General features: G+C 43.7%; 1 protein-coding gene across 2 annotated transcripts in view; it reads left to right on the forward strand.

The window, feature by feature from the left end:
- Nucleotides 1–16,632, forward strand: part of LOC110498664 (bifunctional UDP-N-acetylglucosamine 2-epimerase/N-acetylmannosamine kinase) — a 44,035-nt gene that overhangs the window by 23,100 nt on the left and 4,303 nt on the right. For both annotated transcript variants that reach the window (XM_036954350.2, XM_036954348.2), the window contains exons 2-12: nt 5,805–6,016; nt 6,346–6,592; nt 7,021–7,228; nt 8,144–8,296; nt 8,906–9,118; nt 9,470–9,557; nt 11,308–11,521; nt 12,852–12,981; nt 13,460–13,681; nt 15,642–15,824; nt 16,043–16,162. In XM_036954350.2, coding sequence (XP_036810245.2) covers nt 5,823–6,016; nt 6,346–6,592; nt 7,021–7,228; nt 8,144–8,296; nt 8,906–9,118; nt 9,470–9,557; nt 11,308–11,521; nt 12,852–12,981; nt 13,460–13,681; nt 15,642–15,824; nt 16,043–16,162 — 1,972 coding nt within the window. In that variant the 5' untranslated portion in view covers nt 5,805–5,822. The remainder of the gene's footprint in view (nt 1–5,804; nt 6,017–6,345; nt 6,593–7,020; nt 7,229–8,143; nt 8,297–8,905; nt 9,119–9,469; nt 9,558–11,307; nt 11,522–12,851; nt 12,982–13,459; nt 13,682–15,641; nt 15,825–16,042; nt 16,163–16,632) is intronic.

The following is a 16,632-nucleotide window of genomic DNA, read 5'->3' on the forward strand; positions in this document are numbered from 1 at the left end:
TCAGAGGGAGGGTGGAATCTGGCTCGAAGGCTATGTTTAGACAGGCAGACAAATTCAGATAATTTTTTCTTTTTACCAATCACATCAGCTTTTTTTCACATCCGATCATTTTCAGAGCTGATCTTTTTGGTCAAAATACCAATTAGGCAGCCCAATTCTGATCTTTACACTATGTAAACGCACCCTAAGAACCAAACCAGTGTGGGGAGGAAAAATGCCTGGCTAGCATGTTAGCTTTTCAGTGAGACATCTGGCGTAGTATGCAGGCTGTGTGTGTGTGTGTGTGTGTGTGTCAGGGAGAGAGATGCAGAGAAAGGATGGATGGGTTGGTTGGATTCTTGTGATGAATGCATGGACTGCCCAATGTTTCTCTTCTCATTGTTCAACAAACCAAAGGATAAAGATTTAATTTCACGTTGCAGTTGAATGGGATTTTTTTTGTGCCTCTTTGTATGGCTGTGCTCAAACTGTACTGTGTGGTTAGTTGGCCAGTTCATTGAAAAATGCGAAGGTTTCTCTTCTGGTTGCTAGCGTAGCCTTATGACTGTGAGGCTATGTGAATGTGACATGTTCAATTGAGGCACCGTGTCTTTCATCACTCCACATGTCATTGAATAAAAGGGGTTTGTTTCCAAGATGACATGCATACAATGTTCGGTTGTAGGTTAATACATTGATGAGGCCAACTGATGGTCATCAGCGCTTTTGACTCCTTTATGTTAAGAATGTCACAGCATTTGGGGCACTAGCCATATCTTTTTATGAAAGTTAGAGCGGTTCACGGGCTATGCCTCGATATCCCAGGGAACCGGTCAACTTAGGCGTCTTTCAGTATTTGTGGTCGTTTGGATGCTGTGACGGTGCCTGAATGTAGGCCTGTCTTGCTCTGTACTACATCAGGTTTGTTTTTTATTTAATTTTTTTTAACTGGGTGTCAACTATGCTGTGGTGAGCAGCCTTGATTTAGCCTCTCCTAGATTAAAAAACATTTCAGTGGAGAAGTCTTTTAATCTGGGTCTGGGAAACCAAACTTAAACGTCTGCGTTTGCGTTGAATAACTTCTTATCACCGCCGATCATCTGCTCCGAAGTTGAAACCTCAAAAGGGGATTACTTATGGACAACGTCTGGCACAGTCCCATTTTTAAACCACCTCCAGGAGCGCCCCAGGCTTGGGTTACTTGTTGATGCTTCTGTCAATATTAGGCTGTAGTTAGTAGTGCACCATAACCTTTACAGTTGTGTTCTTTTGACTGCACTTGTTTTTAGGAGTCTGTTTGCCTGGGCGTTGGTACAGCGAGTCAATTATTACTTCACAGCTTGGTGGAAGACATCTCACTGTTCTCCAGTCTCAGTTCTATTGAAGGGATGGAATAAGAATATGCACATATAAATATATGGATGGGCATTGACCGAGCGGCATAAGCAAGATGCAATAGATGGTGTAAAATACAGTATATACATATGGGATGAGTAATGCACGATATGTAAACATTATTAAAGTGACTAGTGATCCATTTATTAAAGTGGCCAATGATTTCAAGTCTATGTAGGCAGCAGCCTCACTGTGTTAGTGATGGCTGTTTTAACAGTCTGGTGGCCTTGAGATAAAAGCTGTTTTTCAGTCTCTCGGTCCCAGCTTTGATGCACCTGTACTGACCTCGTCTCCTGGATGGTAGTGGGGTGAACAGGCAGTGGCTCGGGTGGTTGTTGTCCTTGGTCTTTTTGGCCTTCCTGTGACATTGGGTGCTGTAGGTGTCCTGGAGGAACAGGTAGGTTGACCTTGGTGATGCGTTGTGCAGACCGCACCACCCTCTGGAGATCCCGGCGGTTATGGACGGTGCAGTTGCCGTACCAGGCGGTGGTGCAGTTGCCGTACCAGGCGGTGGTGCAGCCCGACAGGATGCTCTTAATTGTGCATCTGTAGAAGTTTGTGAGGGTCTTAGGGGCCAAGCCATATTTCTTCAGCCTCCTGAAGTTGAAGAGGCGCTGTGGTGCCTTCTTCACCACGCTGTCTGTGCGGATGGACAATTTCAGTTTGTCCGTGATGTGTACGCCGAGGAACTTAACTTTCCTCCTTCTCCACTGCTGTCCCGTCGATGTGGATAGTGGGGTGTTCCCTCTGCTGTTTCCTGAAGTCCACAATCACTTTGTTTTGTTGACGTTGATCTTATCAGGGGTTAGCCAATATACTGTGTAAATATTATCCCATGATCTATCTTGACGTGGTATCAGTTCTGACTCGTTTAAAAATATATATTTTTGGTTCTGTTGAATTTGATTTTAGACTTTGATCGATCTTACAGCGTAGCCTAGAGTAGGCTATATCAACACTTTTCTTCATTGATATTTATACCACCGAAGTACAGTCATAATATGTTCACTGCAGAAACATTCTGTAATAGTAGAATGAAACAAATTGGCTAAGGCTGTCGAAGGACTCTAGGTAATTGATGATGAAGAGAGATCAGGATGGCTTACAGAGTATGAGATGTTTTATTGACCGAGACGAGCAGAGACACGTCTGGTGCCAAAGCAGGCAGCCATGACGGAGCACCCGGGAGAAAAGTACATTTTCTCAAAGCTTTACTTCTTTGTAAGTTATCTTTTTTTTATACTTGGTTTTGTGTCATGTGCCTTTTAAAAAAATAAGTAATCAAATTAAAACAAATCACAACAGTTTGAGTGTAGAGTTTCAATAAACCACTAGACCATATCTGGCTAAGCTTCCAGGTGACCAACTTTAACCATTTACATCAGTGTTGACACGAGAGACCACAGATACAAGTAGCTTGTTAGCGGCTAGAGTGTACAGCAGGGCCTTCTCTCTAGACCTTGGGAGGAGACTCTCCTTAACTTAAGACTTAATGGATTCACACACAGATTGAATTAGTTTCAGGAACCACCTGCAGGATGACCCCATATTCTATGAGGAAGTGTTTTGTTTTGTCAAAGGCCCGTTGGACATCCTTGTCCATTTTTGAGCTTACAAACAAAACACACAGAAGCATGTTTATATACAGTGCCTTTGGAAAGTATTCAGACCCCTTGACTTTTTTCCCCACATTTGTTACGTTACAGCCTTATTCGACAATTGATTAAAATGTTTATTTTCCTCATCAATCTACACGCAATAACCCTTTCCCTCGATCCTGACTAGTCGCTCAGTCCCTGCCTCTGATAAACATCCCCACAGCATGATGCTGCCACCACCATTCTTCACCGTAGGGATGGTGCCAGGTTTCCTCCAGACGTGACGCTTGGCATCCAGGCCAAAGATTTCCATCTTGGTTTCATCAGACCATCAGACATTTTGAATGCTTAGCAGGACAGGAAAAGGGTCCAACACACACACTTAATATAAGGAATTTGAAGTTATTTATACTTTTACTTTTGATCCTGAAGTATATTTTTTAACCAAGGACTTTTAGACTTTTACTCAAGTAGAATTTTACTGGGTGACATTTACTAGAGTAATTTTCTATGAACGTATCTTTTACTTTTAATCAAGCATGACAATTGGGTACTTTTTCCACCACTGGTTGATAACGACAAATCATTGTGGTCGATTTGCTATACGTCTATTGCTTTTGCAAATCACTATGACCCCCGCCTCTCTCTAACCCTTTATCACATTCAATGGCAGCGGAGGCACTGAACTCTTGACCTATTACTTTTCCGATCCCTTCACTGTGCGCCTTCAACATCATAGCTGTGATTGGTTGTCGTAGGTAGCCATCCAATGATTGTGGAGATAATTGTCAGACTTGCCCTTCCATATCAGAACCGGTGTCTGTCCATGAGGCCAAGGCTAGTATTTGTTTATTAATTAGTTTTGTGGTTTAGTTATTTTGTGTGTGTGTGTTTTCATGCAACAGTGCCTACATAATAGGAGAACCCATGTGAGTATTGTCCTGCGTGGAGATACGATACGAGGTGTTACTGTTGTAGTGTATATTAGATGAGCATAGCTCAGGGCCCATATTCATAAAGTGTCGCAGTTAGTAGGAATGCTGATCTAGGATCAGTTTTTCCTTTTTTTAGATTATAATGACTGTACAGGGGGGGGTTCTGATCCGAGATCAGGACTCCTACTCCGAGACTCTTTGTGAGAATAGCCCCAGATCAGAGTTGTTGTAGTCGGATCAGAGGGGCATTCTACAAAAGCTGGCTAACTTGGTGATCCTGTTAACTTGGATAACAATCGTATCAGTCCATACCAATTTGTAGCATATATTCCGAAATAATTTAAAGTTATTTCGGAACATTTGAAGTAAGTTAGCTGGCTAACTTATTGATCCTGCTTCGTGACATTCCCCTCTAGATAGTATTAGTCTCGATCAGAGTTGTTGATAGAAGTAGCCTTGTTGGTTGAACAAGAGCGGATCACCAGGCATAGTTAGTTGACACAGCAGACCATAGCCCTATACTATGAATCTGGTTTGAGGAGTTGGCGAGGAAGCTTTGGTCAACTCAGAGGTCAACTCGGAGGTCAACTCGGGATAACCGGTGACACGAACGTCTCACCTTTTTTAGCCAGGTACATTTCTATGGCAATGAATCGTTCAGAACAAACGGGGCAGGCTAACTCCATTTATCCTGAAATGAAGTGTCTGAGCCAGAAGTTGAGGACCAATGAAATCAGATTCCCTCCCTCTCGCAAAGATAGGCCTGTTTTCCTCAAATGAAGGGGATAATGACTAAGACTTACTTTTGGTATACCAGCCACGGTGGCAGGTAGATAAAAAAACAATTTTGGGGGGGTGTTGCCATAATTACACAAACACAATAAAAATGGATGTTCATACTTAATGTTTCTAAAACAAGAAATGTCTTACTAGTAAGTAGTAATGTGGTATATTGCTCTATTTAATATTCTGTGACCTTGAGTAGTTTAAGAAATATCAGACAATGTTTAGACGCCCCTTTCGGGTTACTTTGGTAACAGGGCCACTGGAGTATCACGTGTGTAAATAGCCAAGAAAGTCTCACTTTAGACTTTCAAGTAAATTAGACCAACTTTTTATGCCTGTGCCCATTTGCTTCTAAAAACAAATCTTAGAGTGCTCACAGTCCCCCATCAGGCAGTGTTGCTGTGCGAGGTGGGATAGCTATTAGGTTGTTAAAAATATATATATATATATACACACACACACACTACCGTTCAAAAGTTTGGGGTCACTTAGAAATGTCCTTTGTTTTTGAAAGAAAAGCACATTTTTGGTCCATTTTTAAAAGAACATCAAATTGATAAATTGTGTAGACATTGTTAATGTTGTAAATTACTATTGTAGCTGGAATATTAATGGAATATCTACATGGGCGTACAGAGGCCCATTATCAACAACCATCACTCCTGTGTTCCAATTGCATGTTGTGTTCGCTAATCCAAGTTTATCATTTTAATAGGCTAATTGATCATTAGAAAACGCTTTTGTAAATATGTTAGCACAGCCGAAAACTGTTGTACTGATTAAAGAAGTAATAAAACTGGCCTTCTTTAGACTAGTTGAGTATTTGGAGCATCAGCATTGGTGGGTTCGATTACAGGCTCAAAATGGCCAGAAACAAATCACTTTCTTCTGAAACTCGTCAGTCTATTCATGTTCTGAGAAATAAAGGCTATTCCATGTGACAAATTGCCAAGAAACTGAAGATCTCGTACAATGCTCCCTTCACAGAACATGATGAGGAGCATCGGGCCACAGGCCACTCCTATAAACCTCACTTTTTTCATCCCAGCTTCCTTTGACTGACATTCCAGCGTCTCAACTCTAAACACCATCATCTCTCTCTGCTCACCAGGAACTGTACTATCTGAGAATGCAGAGGACGAGAGAGAAGCCTGACAAGATGGAGGAGAGCAAAGCCATGAGGAAGCTGCGGGTGTGCGTGGCAACGTGTAACCGGGCAGACTACTCCAAGCTGGCACCCATCATGTTTGGCATCAAGGCCAACCCGGATGAGTTTGAGCTGGAAGTGGTGGTCCTGGGTTCCCATCTCATTGACGATTATGGGTGAGTTTGAGCTGAATGTGGGTGTGCTGGAACTAGTTTTTCCTGATCCACTGAAATCACAACTATTTGCCAATGTTTTTACAATGACAGTCATTGTTTATTTGCGTAATCATGTCATTTTCCGGGTTGCTTGACCTGACCAGGAAAAACTCCTGTCCTTAATGAGGACCACACTGGGAATAAGTCTGAGTTTGTGTTTTTATCCGTGACGATATTTTGTTTATTGTTCATTTCACTTAGTTGAATCAACTTATGTATTTATAAATCGTCTAATAGGATGTATTCATTCATTCATTAAATGATTGGTTTGACCACCTGTCCTCCTTTAGCAACACGTTCCGGATGATCGAGCAGGATGACTTTGACATCGGCTCCAAGCTGCACACCATCGTGCGTGGGGAGGACGAGGCCGCCATGGTGGAGTCAGTGGGTCTGGCGCTGGTCAAGCTGCCAGATGTCCTCCACCGTCTCCGTCCCGACGTTCTGGTCGTCCACGGCGACCGCTTTGACGCCCTCGCCCTGGCAACTGCTGCCGCTCTGATGAACATTCGCATCCTGCACCTGGAGGGAGGAGAGGTGAGGGGATGGAGGAAGTGATGTCATATATCTGAAGTTTTTTTCCGGAAGTAGTGTTGGGAGCCGAATATAACTAGATAAAAATATTTGTTGCTCCCTCCACCTGGTATTTGATATAGGATGTTTTTTAAATGTAATTTGGTGTATTTTAGTTACTATTTACCATGTAATTGCCATCTAACTATGTAATTACTGAGTTAATACCTGCTTATTACCATAAAAAATAACGAGGTTACCAAAAATACACAGAAGTCCTGGAAACCAAAGAAGGCAACATAACAGAGATAATGATGGTCTTGGTTCAATAAAAATAACTATTTGTTCCCTAAGGGCAATGGCAGTGCTTCAAACACTCAACGAACCGCCACAGAGACAATACAGACTTTTTTTATCCTGATGTCTGCTCCTTCCTCCTTTGCCATCCCAAGGTGAGCGGCACCATCGACGACTCGATCCGTCACGCCATCTCCAAGCTGGCCCACTACCACGCCTGCTGCACCCGCACCGCCGAACAGCACCTCATCGCCATGTGTGAGGACCACACTCGCATCCTGTTGGCGGGCTGCCCCTCCTACGACAAGCTGCTGGCCGCCCATCACCGTGACGACTACATGGACATCATCAGGAACTGGCTCGGTACGTATTGGAGTAACTATCCTTACACCCTAAATCAGTGTCGTTCAAACTTTTTCAGTGGGGGAATGCAGTTCAATGCAGAATACCAGACTAATAGCCAGGTTCCAGGGCCCAGTGTTTTTCCTGGTCAGGCAGGGGATTACAACCTCTGCTGTCAGTGTCAAGCACCCAAACTAAGACGGCTACAGTTTCTGCACAGCACCAGTTTTGAACTCCTATTTGATCTCTTGGTCGGCATTTTGTACTGACCTTGATGGCCTAGTCAGCTACAGTTACCTGGACTGAGGACAGCGATGGCGTTTTTGTTTTAGGTTTGATGTCCTGCCTTTACATCACCAAGGTGACAAAGTCGCAGTGTCTTTGTCATATAATTATATCTAACCCTGGCTGGTATTACACCCAACATGAACCCACTATTCATTTCCAACACGCACTTGTCAATGAACGCACCACACTTCAGAAACAGCATGTGAAAAGTCTGTCAGCATCCCAACAACTTGTCTTCTCGAGATGCAGGTAACGCACCCTACCGTGGTGTGTGAGTAGGCGGTGCCCTGGAGTGCATCCAAGCGACCTGATTGGTTGGAATGAGGGGAGGCTTCAATAAAGGGTGATTGACAGGGCTGCAGGCCAATCAGGTTGAAAGGGCCAGCCTTTTATTACCAACTTTAGAACAGTGGTATAGTACATATACCACTATATAGTATAGTGATATGGTACAGTAGCTAGTACCTTCGGTGTGGAAAGATGTGGGAAACGTGTTATCATAAGAATATTGTTAAATCAGGTCATAGATTTCTGGGGCTTTTAGCTAGTCCCTTCAGGGCAGAAAGAGCAGTGGCAGCGGTATCCTGTTGACTTCCCCCAGTTCAGAAAGTACTAGAATGCTGAGAATGTTCTAAATGACATCCACAGGAGACAATGTGAAGGAGCACGACTACATCGTGGCCCTGCAGCACCCGGTCACCACTGACATCAAGAACTCCGTCAAGATCTACGAGCTGATGTTGGACGCCCTCATCTCCTTCAACAAGCGAACGCTCGTCCTCTTCCCCAACATAGACGCAGGTCAGTGGGGGATTCTCTATTTTTTGTCGCCCTTTCCTCATTTCGCTCCTCTTGGCGCCGTCATATTGCGCAACCCCACACGCACATCATGGAGCTGGAGCTACAGTGTCAACCCTCCCTTGGTCAATAGTGTGAGAAGGCTGCTCTGTTGAAGGGATCTGCTTTTCTAGTTCAGCTGCATGTCTTTGATCCCTCTTAGATCTAATACATGTTCCCTCCTCTGTAATTGACTAGGAACAAGCATGACATGTTTTGGGTTTCATCGTACACGCTACAGCAAGTGTCTCATCTAATGCCAACAGAATGTACAGTAAATGCCTAAGGGAATTTAGTGTCTAGGGCTGAATCCTTCAGTCTGTTTCATGGTTAGGGATAGGACTGGTTTGAAGGGCGTAGAATGTCCCTCAGAAAGGATCAGAAATCAAGTTTACAGTACTTAAAATCCAACGAAACACTACGGCAAAACAAGAAATGGCTGCAGTTGATTCAGTTGAACGTCCAAGTGTAGACTGTGTAGGGGTCGGTTAAATTAGACATCCCACAGTCTTCTCCGTTCCGTCGTGTAACTCCTGGCAACCCCTGTCCCGTCTCCGTGACGACCCCCAACAGGAAGTAAGGAGATGGTGCGTGTGATGAGGAAGAAGGGCGTGGAGCAGCACCCTAACTTCCGGGCGGTGAAGCACGTGCCCTTCGAGCAGTTCATCCAGCTGGTGTGTCACGCTGGGGCCATGATCGGCAACAGCAGCTGTGGCGTCAGAGAGGCCGGGGCATTCGGGACCCCCGTCATCAACCTGGGGTCCAGGCAGACTGGGAGAGAGACTGGTAGGGGGGTATACTAATGTTCATTTAGTCCAAAATGGCAGGGTAGGGGGGTCTACTAATGTCCATTTAGTCCAAAATGGCACCCCATTCCCTATATAGTGCTCGAATATGGGCCCTGGTCAAAAGTAGTGCACTAAATGGAGAAATGGTGTGCCATTTTGGACTAAATGTGTGCCATTTTGGCCTACTTGTGGTTACCAGTGTTACTTTTCATTGTATATTTCCTGGTATAGTTCTTCATTGTAATTTGCCAAAACAGTATGAGTGTTTTGGTGATTGCTTTGTTGTCATTCTTCAAGTCGTCCCATTATGAATGCTTATAGGATGTTGAGCTGTATTTTTTATTTCCAGGTGAAAACGTCCTCCATGTTCGAGACGCAGACACTCAGAATAAGATCTACCATGCCCTGGAGCTGCAGTTCGGGAAGAGATACCCCTGGTTAGCATTATCGTTATTACAAGTTGCAACAGGGAGACACCATCCAGCCCAGAAGCAGAGAAAATGTCTAACTGACCTCTTGGAGACGGGGCCTTTCTATCCTAATCAGACAGCACCACATGTTCTGTAAACACCAACACCAGAGAGGCTTGTAGGAAGACAAAACAAAAAGGCAGCGACTGTCAGCTGATACAGAATCACAGTGTTCACAGGATGTCATCAGTACAATGCAACAGTGAATAATCAGTGTGTCCTTGTACATCCTGTCTGGCGTCAACCACTATCAACAGATAGGAGAATAATCCAGAACATTCACTATCAAGTCCATCAAGACCATCAACCTGCACCTTGAGTGTCACAAACGGAACACTGGAAAGTGTGTGTTACAGAAACTCTGAATCACTCTGAACTGAACTTAAAGGTGAACCGCCACTTAGAACCAACTTATTTGGTTTTAAACGGCCCGTGTGGCATCGATACGAGTCAGAAACATTCATTCTAGTGTCAATATTGACTACAAACTGTAAATAAGATCATTTTGGTCAAAGTCCAAAACTGAGTTTGTCACGACATACTGGTGAGTTGGGGATGGATTACGATCGTGCCCAGTGCCCACTAACAGAAAATAAAAGACAGTGCTGATTGTCCTCTGTCAGCTGCGCACACTCCATCCAATCACAGCAGCCAGAGCATCCAGACTGAGACCGACCTGCCCATTACTCAGCACCTCAAACTTGTCGCCAATGTTATCCTGAAATAACCCTGGAGTGGCCACTTGCTGATGTGTTTGATAGTGTCAATCACTCAGGTCTGACACTTACCTGGCCAAAATGATAATTGAGACGATCAGAGTGCACTTGTCTCTCAACTGGAACGTGTCAGTATTCCTAAACCCATTCGTAAGCATAGTGTCCCCCCCCCAAAAAACTGTTTTGTAACATCATTCCCTATTAAACACTGTCAGACCGATACACTCTGGTAATGATGAGAAAGTTGTAAAAAGCAAAACTGCGCCGAAGCGCACACTTCGCACCGCACCAGTGACTTGATAAGCCATATTAGATCCCTTATTAGAATCAGATTGCGTTGTTCAGTGAAGGGAGTAGTACACAGCGTTGTGCGAGATCTTCAGTTTCTAGGCAATTTCTCACATGGAATAGCCTTCATTTCTCAGAACAAGAATAGACTGACGAGTTTCAGAAGAAAGTTCTTTGTTTCTGGCCATTTTGAGCCTGTAATCAAACCCACAAATGCTGATGCTCCAGATACTCAACTAGTCTAAAGGAGGCCAGTTTTGTTGCTTTAATCAGAACAACAGTTTTCGGCTGTGCTAACATAATTGCAAAAGCATTTTCTAATGATCAATTAGCCTTTTAGAATGATAAACTTTGATTAGCTAACACAACGTGCCATTTGAAAACAGGAGTGATGGTTGCTGATAATGGGCCTCTGTATGCCCATGTAGATATTCCATAAAAAAATCTGCCGTTTCCAGCTACAATAGTAATTTACAACATTAACAATGTCTACACTCTATTTCTGATCAATTTGATGTTATTTTAATGGACAAAAGATGTGCTTTTCTTTCAAAAAACAAAAGACATTTCTAAGTGACCCCAAACTTTGGAATGGTAGTGTGTATTTGGATTTTTTTATAGTAACCCTTACAATTTCCATTTTTCACATTGAACTGAAATCTCACTAAAATTCCCCTCTTCTTCATCCCGTGTGACCCCCCCGCCCCCCCCAGCTCAAAGATCTACGGCGACGGGAATGCGGTGCCTCGCATCATGAAGTTCCTGCAGGCCATCGACCTTGATGAGCCGCTGCAAAAGACCTTCTGCTTCCCCCCCATCAGGGAGTGGGACATCTCCCAGGACATCGACCACATCCTGGAGACTCAGGGCGCCCTAGCCATCGACCTGGGGGGGACCAACCTCCGCGTGGCCATCGTCAGCATGCGGGTACGTGGTAGTGGTGGGGGGGGGGTACACTGAGTGTTAGATTTATTATTCATCTTACCATTATTAGTCGGGATTGGTTAAAAGCATAAATCCTCTTCCTGGTCATACATCAGCATAATAAACATACAGTACATTACACTATCCATCTATTCTCTCACTGCCGTGTGCTTCTCTGATTTCTGTCTAACCGTCCATGTGGGTTCATCATCCCTCTACACCCAACTAGTTCAGGTTTGTAATGGTGATTGGTAGTGTAGAATGCCCATAACCACCAAAGGTCTCTAGAAGTGTACTAAAGAAATGATTGATGGAACTATTTACCATACCAAGATGGTCTTTCAACACGACCGAGAATTAAGCCAATTCTGCCATATTTTTTGTAACGTTGCACTTCTCATGGAAGAAGCCCCAGGCCTGTACCATTTCTAGCCTGATCAAGCCATGAACTGTCCCTCTCCATCTTTGGAGGATGCATGCGCACAAAGACTTGGCCTCTATTGGTTGACCTAACTATAGCCAGGCTACTCGTGATGTATTGCTTGTTTTCTTTTTTTCTTTTGAAGCACTATCAGATTGTGTAAAGCGCTATAGAACTGTCATTTGTTATTATTTGCCGCGGGCATTTGTATTGTCTAAAACTGCTTTTCGTCAGTGAGTAAGTTGGGAGTTGAACACAAATGTCAACCGTGAGAAGTCATATCTTCTATTCTCCAACTTCATGACTAACGGTTAGATTAGAATGTCATCCGATCATTCTTTAGCCTAACGGAAGTCGTCTGTCGTCTTTTAACACGTTTTTATCTTGATTAGCCGAATTTTGATTTTACGTGAGTAACACCATGAGCATCTGCCGCTCAGGTGAAAGTGGCTGTGAGGTATAACATTCTTCTGAGACGTCAGAGATTTCTTTATATCTATATCAGGGTCAGACAAGCACTGACTTGTCAACCAACACATTGTGTTTTCCTTTCCTTGTGTGGCCTTCCTTGTCAAATAATGTACCAACTGTACTTATGGGTTGATTGTGTTGAACAAGTGGATTGATCTGCATGAAATATCTTTGTGGGTAACAATTTAAAACGTGTTGGTAGAGCAAGACACTTGTATGGGTTGTGGGTTAGAGCTCTGCTGGGGCCACCGATAGGATCACTAACTCGCTTCGGATAAAATCGTCTCCTAAATAGCATATACTTTATTCTTTTGGCATATACTTTATTATTTATTATGGGCAACAGAATGAAATGTCATTTTAAGGAACATTTTATTTTAAATATTAGTGTGTTGGTCTGATTTTTTTATTTATTTTTATATACGTATTTTTTAATTGTAGGGTAAGATAGTGAAGAAGTACTCTCAGGGGAACCCCAAAACCTACGAGGCTAGGATCGAGCTGATACTGAAGATGTGTGCGGAGGCCGTCTTTGACGCTGTTCATCTCAACTGCCGGATTCTGGGAGTGGGTATGTGTCTTTCTCTCCTTCATGAAATGTCCCTTTTTATGCTTTGAATTGCACTTGAATATGGCAACCTTTTTTCTAATGCGAATGTGTCAAGCACATTGACTATACCAAATGTTGGGCGGGGCTTGCAATTGAACCATTTCACTGTACTTGTGTCAAATAACTTGACTTTATTCAATGTTTTAAATGCTTAAACGTCCCAATCTCTTGCCCCAGTTTGTTGTGCTCCGCTACAATAAATACGCTTCAAAGTCTGCGTAGACCCTATTTTTCTCACTATATAATCATTTTTAGTAATTTCGCAGACGATCTTATCCAGAGTGACTTAGTTAGTGCATTCATCTTAAGGTTGCTAGGTGAGACGACCACATATCACAGTAGTAAGTACATTTTTCCTCAATGAAGAACTTGTTAGTAGCTAGTAGGAAAAGACCCCTAGTTTGACAGGATCTGATTTGCTCTCCGCCACCCCCCTCAGGTGTGTCGACTGGGGGCAGGGTGAACCCACAGGAGGGTGTGATCCTCCACTCCACCAAGCTGATCCAGGAGTGGAGCTCCATCGACATCCGCACCCCCATCTCTGACGCCCTCCACCTGCCCGTCTGGGTCGACAACGACGGCAACTGTGCCGCCCTGGCAGAGAAGAAGTTTGGCCACGGCAAAGGAGTGGAGAACTTTGTCACCATCATCACTGGAACAGGTACTATTACCGTTCATTCTGCTGATTCATTTTCTGTTCATTGTGTTTCTATGAAATATGCACGATTGTCATTATGACCTTTTTAACTTAAAGGTTAGATTATTTGCAAAGGTTGAGAATACATTCCACACCCAGATGAGATGGATAGGAAACAATGACTGTGTGGGTGGATAGCGTGCAATCGAAACTAGGCAATCAAATGTCAGTCGATACCTTTTTTTCATTTTGAGTGGATTGAAAAGGTATTGGAAAAACCTGGATTTGTGTCCTAGAGCACAGTCCTCCATGGCTACCCCCTGTTGAATGAGGGATTGTCTTTGAGGCATTTGCAAACCATTTTGATTTCGTTTTTTACAAACGTGAGCGACTAAAGGGGGAAAAAACCTCGCCTTAACCATGTTTTGACAATGCTACTGATACTGTTAAGATCTCCTATTTTAATTCACTTGAACTTTTCCTGAGGGCAATGGCATTTTTAAATCTGAGGCATTGGAAACGATAGCAACGATGACCGCACCTGTTTGCATATAACCTCTTAACGCAGTGCTAATGTGTAAATCATAGGTTGATGACAGCTTAATTAAAGCTTTAACGTTGCGACACCTGGTTATTCGATCAACAGAGGCTATACACGCCAAAAGAAAAGCATCAATAGCCATTTTTGTCGGATTTCACTGACGACAAAATAATTCACCCATGTCAAACGTCTTTTTACAGTTTACAGACACACCTGCGCATAATTGTTCGGGGTTGGAAACGTTTTTCTGCTGTCTGCAAACCGGGCGTGGTGACATTCTTTCCATGCCTCTGGTCTTTGATATCCGACATAACAATAGAATGATTTTCTATAGTCAAGTTCCACATTCCGAAAGCGGACATTTTTAACTAATGCATATAAAATGCAAATATTAGTCCGTTTAATTACTTACTCTTAACCAGTCATATCTAGATTTGGGCCAATGTGGTTTCTTTCTAAACTTTCCTGAGAGCTCCACTTTCTCCTCCGAAGCCGTTGCTAAGTGATAATTGACGCTTCTGTGTTGTGCTCTTTATTTCTGCTAGTTTTCAATACCTAATGAATATGTCCAGTGAAAGCAGATATGCAATTTGTTGACACCACGACACGGTACAGACGTGGAAACGCATGTCAATCCCCCCCTCTCTGTTTTGCTTGTTTACAGCGGGTCATTTCACAGAGGGACTTGTTGGAGGCGCTCTCGTGTTACATCTCCAAAATGTAGAGAATAAAGACGCTGACATGGCAGCCGTTCTAAAAACCGGACAGAACTCTCTCTCTCTCTCATGTGTGTGTAATGTGTGTGTGTGTGTAATGTGTGTGTGTGTAATGTGTGTGTGTAATGTGTGTGTGTGTCATTTCTGAACCGGTGTAGCGACCCAATAATCATGGCTTCTTCCTGATTTGCACAGGATCCGTTCTAAGCAAAGTTCCGACGCCCATAGTGACGAATGACGTTATTTTGATCGCTACGCTGCTCTACCATTGTATTTCTGGGCTGAAGTTAACACTCCCCCCGGTTTGTCATTGATCAAGGAACTAACGTAACAATTAGCTAGCTAATCAGTCAGATAGCGAATGTTAGCTATCATTAAGCTGGTGCACAAGATACACCACACGTTTAGTTTTTTTGTGAGTCACAACATATTGTAATGAAACAGGCAGGGAGCAGGCCTCGAACCCTCGACCTTCTAGCCCGAGGTCCGACTGTGCCGCAAAAGCATGCTCCTGCGGCAGGGTCGATTTCCTCGCTTATAAACCCAGGGTCGTTACACTATTAAGGATTGCTCGTTCATGCCAGCGTAGCTACGTAGTGTACCTACCCATCAAAACAACATTTGTCACTATAGGGGTGTCAGAACCTTGCCAACAAAGGACCCCTAACAAATATGGTAGTCGTGCTGATCGGGAAGCCACTAACCATTCTGTTTGATTTGTGAACAGGCATCGGCGGGGGCATCATCCAGCACAACGAGCTGATCCACGGCAGTACGTTCTGCGCGGCCGAGCTGGGCCACATCATGGTGTCTCTGGACGGGCCGGAGTGTATGTGTGGCAGCCGTGGCTGCATCGAGGCCTACGCATCAGGCATGGCCCTGCAGAAAGAAGCCAAGAGGCTCCATGACGGTTAGTTAGAACACTTCTTGATACAATTTTTTTTAGGTAACCCTTCACTTAAAACCGGGAAAGCATCATGCATGGTGGTTATAATGCATTGAACCAGGTACACATTGGATGTCCGTCTTCAACAGGTAGGGATGCAAAGCTAAAAACGGCACGTCTTTTGTCTCATGAAAAAGAGATGTTGATTTGACCCCTTGGCCTGTGTCTGTTTGGTTCTCCAGAGGAACTGCTGGAGGTGGAGGGGATGGTGGATCTGAAGAAGGCCGAGTCCGTCGGCGCCATCCACCTCATCAACGCAGCCCGCCTGGGCAACAGCAAGGCTGGAGCCGTTCTCCGAACAGGTGGGTCCGCGCTCGTTATGTTGGTTGAACGTCACCTTAAATCAGACCTACTCTTTCATAAGTTAAATGATGCGGTGCCTGTAGAAACTCTACACCTCCCTTGGATTTCTTCACATTTTGATTGTTAAAAAGTGGTATTACATTTTATGTTGTCAATGATGTACACAAAATACTCTTCAAGTGGAAGAGAAATTTTAACATCAAAAAAAAAAAAAGATGAATGAAACAAAGCACTAATAGACCTTGATTAGATAAATCCTCACCCCTCTGAGTCAATTACAGCAGAGAGTCTCCTTGGGTATGTCTCCATAAGAGATTTGCACACCTGGATTGTGCAATATTTGGCCATTTTATATTTTTCACAATTCTTCAAGCTCTGCCAGGGTTTTTGGGATCATTGCTAGGCAGCCATTTTCAAGTCTTGCTATAGATTTTCAAACAGATTTAACTCAATTGTCACTTGGCCACTC

This window comes from Oncorhynchus mykiss, chromosome 19 (genome assembly GCF_057628025.1).
Source record: "Oncorhynchus mykiss isolate SJ-2025 chromosome 19, ASM5762802v1, whole genome shotgun sequence".
NCBI classification, from domain to species: domain Eukaryota; kingdom Metazoa; phylum Chordata; class Actinopteri; order Salmoniformes; family Salmonidae; genus Oncorhynchus; species Oncorhynchus mykiss.